The sequence below is a fragment of the Leptodactylus fuscus genome, chromosome 8, assembly GCF_031893055.1.
Source record: "Leptodactylus fuscus isolate aLepFus1 chromosome 8, aLepFus1.hap2, whole genome shotgun sequence".
Lineage (NCBI taxonomy): Eukaryota > Metazoa > Chordata > Amphibia > Anura > Leptodactylidae > Leptodactylus > Leptodactylus fuscus.
The window spans coordinates 96,935,649-96,941,741 of record NC_134272.1 but is presented as its reverse complement, the minus strand read 5'-3'; the positions used below and the strand labels follow the sequence as shown (position 1 = coordinate 96,941,741).

At 68.1% G+C, this 6,093-nt stretch overlaps 1 protein-coding gene across 1 annotated transcript in view; it reads left to right on the top strand.

Moving 5' to 3' along the window:
- The first annotated feature begins 2,044 nt into the window (after nucleotides 1-2,044).
- LMLN (leishmanolysin like peptidase) overlaps nucleotides 2,045-6,093 on the top strand; it is a 29,088-nt gene continuing 25,039 nt past the window's right edge. The window contains exon 1 of the mRNA XM_075284731.1: nucleotides 2,045-2,201. Within this exon, the coding sequence (XP_075140832.1) occupies nucleotides 2,058-2,201 (144 nt within the window). The 5' untranslated portion in view covers nucleotides 2,045-2,057. The remainder of the gene's footprint in view (nucleotides 2,202-6,093) is intronic.

Here is a 6,093-nt window from a genome sequence, read left to right as displayed (position 1 = left end):
TTCCCAGGACATCGCACGGCCTAGTGAGTGGCGCCATTACAAAGTACGATTTGTCCCGCAAACAATAAGCCGTCATGTGACTCTGTGAACTGAAAAAGTTATGGCTCCGGAAATGTGAGGAGGGAAAAACGAAAATGCAAAACCAAAAAATGGCCTGGTCCTTAAGGGGTTAAAGTACTCAGGTCTTGACAGCAGCCTGGTGGTCTCCATAGACGGTCTCCATAGACCACCATTGTGAGGATTATGAGGCCAAATCCGCTGTCAAAATCCACCTCCCCCCCCCCCCCCCCCCCCGTGTGAACTAGCCCTAAGTCTCCTTCTCCTACTAGAGAGATGGACTAAAGCTCATCTGGGAACACAATGTCTTCCAGTTCCAAAACCAAATATTAGGAATGGCTATGGGGACTATGAACGGCTATGGGGGCTATAAACGGCTATGGGGACTAGGAACGGCTATGGGGACTATAAACGGCTATGGGGACTAGGAGCAGCTATGGGGGCTAGGAACGGCTATGGGGACTATGAACGGCTATGGGGACTATGAACGGCTATGGGGGCTAGGAACGGCTATGGGGACTAGGAGCGGCTATGGGGGCTATGAACGGCTATGGGGACTATGAATGGCTATGGGGACTATGAACGGCTATGGGGGCTAGGAACGGCTATGGGGGCTAGGAACGGCTATGGGGGCTAGGAGCGGCTATGGGGGCTAGGAGCGGCTATGGGGGCTAGGAGCGGCTATGGGGGCTAGGAGCGGCTATGGGGACTATGAACGGCTATGGGGGCTAGGAGCGGCTATGGGGGCTAGGAGCAGCTATGGGAACTATGAACGGCTATGGGGACTAGGAGCGGCTATGGGGGCTAGGAGCGGCTATGGGGGCTATGAACGGCTATGGGGGCTAGGAACGGCTATGGGGGCTAGGAGCGGCTATGGGGGCTAGGAACGGCTATGGGAACTATGAACGGCTATGGGAACTATGAACGGCTATGGGGACTATGAACGGCTATGGGGACTATGAACGGCTATGGGGACTATGAACGGCTATGGGAACTATGAACGGCTATGGGGACTATGAACGGCTATGGGGACTAGGAACGGCTATGGGAACTATGAACGGCTATGGGGGCTAGGAGCGGCTATGGGGGCTAGGAGCAGCTATGGGAACTATGAACGGCTATGGGGACTAGGAGCGGCTATGGGGGCTAGGAGCGGCTATGGGGACTAGGAGCGGCTATGGGGACTATGAACGGCTATGGGGACTATGAACGGCTATGGGAACTATGAACGGCTATGGGGACTAGGAGCGGCTATGGGGGCTAGGAGCGGCTATGGGGACTAGGAGCGGCTATGGGGACTATGAACGGCTATGGGGACTATGAACGGCTATGGGGACTAGGAGCGGCTATGGGGACTATGAACGGCTATGGGGACTAGGAGCGGCTATGGGGACTATGAACGGCTATGGGGACCAGGAGCGGCTATGGGGGCTAGGAGTGGCTATGGGGACTAGGAGCGGCTATGGGGGCTAGGAACGGCTATATTTGCCCCCCGCGACACCAATCTCTATGTGGGGTAATGGTGTTTGGTGCGGCCCCATGGCCTACGTCAGGCGATAGTGATGCCCCCTATTTCTATGGGAAGGGTCACATGATTCCTGTCACGACCTTGTGACCTGTCTGCTCCATCATCGATCTCGCCAAAACTAAGACGGAGCAACTAACGCGAGCGGATGCCGAGATAATCCAGATCCCTGCAGGCGCCATGTTCTATACATCACATATACATAGCATTCCTATATGACTGACCACACCAAGTGTCCGGGGCCGCCATCTGTGACGTCATAGACGTAGTACTATATACACCATGTATGTGAGGTAATACTCGGCTGTGGCTGTGGGGGCGCTAGCGCTGCTCTCTCGGCTGCAGGACACACCGGACTCTCTGCGGTCTCTCGCTGATTTCGCGCTTCGGTTGTCTCCATAGAGACCAGTCACGTGACGCCGGAAGTCCTCGGTGACGTCACGTAGTCCCAGTGACAGCGCTCTGATGGGGTAAGATGGCAGCGTCAGGCCGGGGGGCCCGGAGCCGAGAGACCCAGAGCTCCTCCGCCTGTCTCCTCACCCTGGCGGCCCTGCTCGTCCTGTCCTCCCCCGCACAGGCCTCCAGTATGTGCCGGCACCGGACCCCGGGACCCGAGGAGGTGAGAGCAGCGGTACAGACCGACCAGCAGCCACAGAGACCCCCAGAATATCCGGGGTGACCCCCTCACACCCCGACCTGTGACTGAGAGCAGTCCCTGCACCAAGGACCGACTGAACCTGTGACTGCCCGTGTGACCCCCAGCCCCCCTCCCTGCACCCCTGACTGCCCGTGTGACCCCCAGCCCCCCTCCCTGCACCCCTGACTGCCCGTGTGACCCCCAGCCCCCCTCCCTGCAAACCTGACTGCCCGTGTGACCCCCAGCCCCCCTCCCTGCACCCCTGACTGCCCGTGTGACCCCCAGCCCCCCTCCCTGCACCCGACTGCCCGTGTGACCCCCAGCCCCCCCTCCCTGCACCCCTGACTGCCCGTGTGACCCCCAGCCCCCCTCCCTGCACCCCTGACTGCCCGTGTGACCCCCAGCCCCCCTCCCTGCACCCCTGACTGCCCGTGTCACCCCCAGCCCCCCTCCCTGCACCCCTGACTGCCCGTGTGACCCCCAGCCCCCCTCCCTGCACCCCTGACTGCCCGTGTGACCCCCAGCCCCCCTCCCTGCACCCCTGACTGCCCGTGTGACCCCCAGCCCCCCTCCCTGCACCCCTGACTGCCCGTGTGACCCCCAGCCCCCCTCCCTGCACCCCTGACTGCCCGTGTGACCCCCAGCCCCCCTCCCTGCAACCCTGACTGCCCGTGTGACCCCCAGCCCCCCTCCCTGCACCCCTGACTGCCCGTGTGACCCCCAGCCCCCCTGACTGCCCGTGTGACCCCCAGCCCCCCTCCCTGCACCCCTAACTACCCGTGTGACCCCCAGCCCCCCTGACTGCCCGTGTGACCCCCAGCCCCCCTCCCTGCACCCCTGACTGCCCGTGTGACCCCCAGCCCCCCTCCCTGCACCCCTGACTGCCCGTGTGACCCCCAGCCCCCCTCCCTGCACCCCTGACTGCCCGTGTGACCCCCAGCCCCCCTCCCTGCACCCCTGACTGCCCGTGTGACCCCCAGCCCCCCTGACTGCCCGTGTGACCCCCAACCCCCCTCCCAGCCCCCCTCCCAGCCCCCCTGACTGCCCGTGTGACCCCCAGCCCCCCTGACTGCCCGTGTGACCCCCAGCCCCCCTGACTGCCCGTGTGACCCCCAGCCCCCCTCCCAGCCCCCCTGACTGCCCGTGTGACCCCCAGCCCCCCTGACTGCCCGTGTGACCCCCAGCCCCCCTCCCTGCACCCCTGACTGCCCGTGTGACCCCCAGCCCCCCTCCCAGCCCCCCTGACTGCCCGTGTGACCCCCAGCCCCCCTCCCTGCACCCCTGACTGCCCGTGTGACCCCCAGCCCCCATGACTGCCCGTGTGACCCCCAGCCCCCCTCCCTGCAACCCTGACTGCCCGTGTGACCCCCAGCCCCCCTGACTGCCCGTGTGACCCCCAGCCCCCCTCCCTGCACCCCTGACTGCCCGTGTGACCCCCAGCCCCCCTCCCTGCACCCCTGACTGCCCGTGTGACCCCCAGCCCCCCTCCCAGCCCCCCTGACTGCCCGTGTGACCCCCAGCCCCCCTCCCTGCACCCCTGACTGCCCGTGTCACCCCCAGCCCCCCTCTCTGCACCAAGGACCGGCTGAACCTGTGACTGCCCGTGTGACCCCCAGCCCCCCTCCCTGCACCCCTGACTGCCCGTGTGACCCCCAGCCCCCCTCCCTTCACCCCTGACTGCCCGTGTGACCCCCAGCCCCCCTGACTGCCCGTGTGACCCCCAGCCCCCCTCCCTGCACCCCTGACTGCCCGTGTGACCCCCAGCCCCCCTCCCTGCACCCCTGACTGCCCGTGTGACCCCCAGCCCCCCTCCCTGCAACCCTGACTGCCCGTGTGACCCCCAGCCCCCCTCCCTGCACCCCTGACTGCCCGTGTGACCCCCAGCCCCCCTGACTGCCCGTGTGACCCCCAGCCCCCCTCCCTGCACCCCTGACTGCCCGTGTGACCCCCAGCCCCCCTCCCTGCACCCCTGACTGCTCGTGTGACCCCCAGCCCCCCTCCCTGCACCCCTGACTGCCCGTGTGACCCCCAGCCCCCCTCCCTGCACCCCTGACTGCCCGTGTGACCCCCAGCCCCCCTGACTGCCCGTGTGACCCCCAGCCCCCCTCCCAGCCCCCCTGACTGCCCGTGTGACCCCCAGCCCCCCTGACTGCCCGTGTGACCCCCAGCCCCCCTGACTGCCCGTGTGACCCCCAGCCCCCCTGACTGCCCGTGTGACCCCCAGCCCCCCTCCCAGCCCCCCTGACTGCCCGTGTGACCCCCAGCCCCCCTCCCAGCCCCCCTGACTGCCCGTGTGACCCCCAGCCCCCCTGACTGCCCGTGTGACCCCCCAGCCCCCCTCCCAGCCCCCCTGACTGCCCGTGTGACCCCCAGCCCCCCTCCCAGCCCCCCTGACTGCCCGTGTGACCCCCAGCCCCCCTCCCTGCACCCCTGACTGCCCGTGTGACCCCCAGCCCCCCTCCCAGCCCCCCTGACTGCCCGTGTGACCCCCAGCCCCCCTCCCTGCAACCCTGACTGCCCGTGTGACCCCCAGCCCCCCTCCCTGCACCCCTGACTGCTCGTGTGACCCCCAGCCCCCCTCCCTGCACCCCTGACTGCCCGTGTGACCCCCAGCCCCCCTCCCTGCACCCCTGACTGCCCGTGTGACCCCCAGCCCCCCTGACTGCCCGTGTGACCCCCAGCCCCCCTCCCAGCCCCCCTGACTGCCCGTGTGACCCCCAGCCCCCCTGACTGCCCGTGTGACCCCCAGCCCCCCTGACTGCCCGTGTGACCCCCAGCCCCCCTGACTGCCCGTGTGACCCCCAGCCCCCCTCCCAGCCCCCCTGACTGCCCGTGTGACCCCCAGCCCCCCTCCCAGCCCCCCTGACTGCCCGTGTGACCCCCAGCCCCCCTGACTGCCCGTGTGACCCCCCAGCCCCCCTCCCAGCCCCCCTGACTGCCCGTGTGACCCCCAGCCCCCCTCCCAGCCCCCCTGACTGCCCGTGTGACCCCCAGCCCCCCTCCCTGCACCCCTGACTGCCCGTGTGACCCCCAGCCCCCCTCCCAGCCCCCCTGACTGCCCGTGTGACCCCCAGCCCCCCTCCCTGCAACCCTGACTGCCCGTGTGACCCCCAGCCCCCCTGACTGCCCGTGTGACCCCCAGCCCCCCTCCCTGCACCCCTGACTGCCCGTGTGACCCCCAGCCCCCCTCCCTGCACCCCTGACTGCCCGTGTGACCCCCAGCCCCCCTCCCAGCCCCCCTGACTGCCCGTGTGACCCCCAGCCCCCCTCCCAGCCCCCCTGACTGCCCGTGTGACCCCCAGCCCCCCTCCCTGCACCCCTGACTGCCCGTGTGACCCCCAGCCCCCCTCCCAGCCCCCCTGACTGCCCGTGTGACCCCCAGCCCCCCTCCCTGCAACCCTGACTGCCCGTGTGACCCCCAGCCCCCCTGACTGCCCGTGTGACCCCCAGCCCCCCTCCCTGCACCCCTGACTGCCCGTGTCACCCCCAGCCCCCCTCTCTGCACCAAGGACCGGCTGAACCTGTGACTGCCCGTGTGACCCCCAGCCCCCCTCCCTGCACCCCTGACTGCCCGTGTGACCCCCAGCCCCCCTCCCTTCACCCCTGACTGCCCGTGTGACCCCCAGCCCCCCTCCCTGCACCCCTGACTGCCCGTGTGACCCCCAGCCCCCCTCCCTGCACCCCTGACTGCCCGTGTGACCCCCAGCCCCCCTCCCTGCACCAAGGACCGGCTGAACCTGTGACTGCCCGTGTGACCCCCAGCCCCCCTCCCTGCACCCCTGACTGCCCGTGTGACCCCCAGCCCCCCTCCCTGCACCCCTGACTGCCCGTGTGACCCCCAGCCCCCCTCCCTGCACCCCTGACTGCCCGTGTG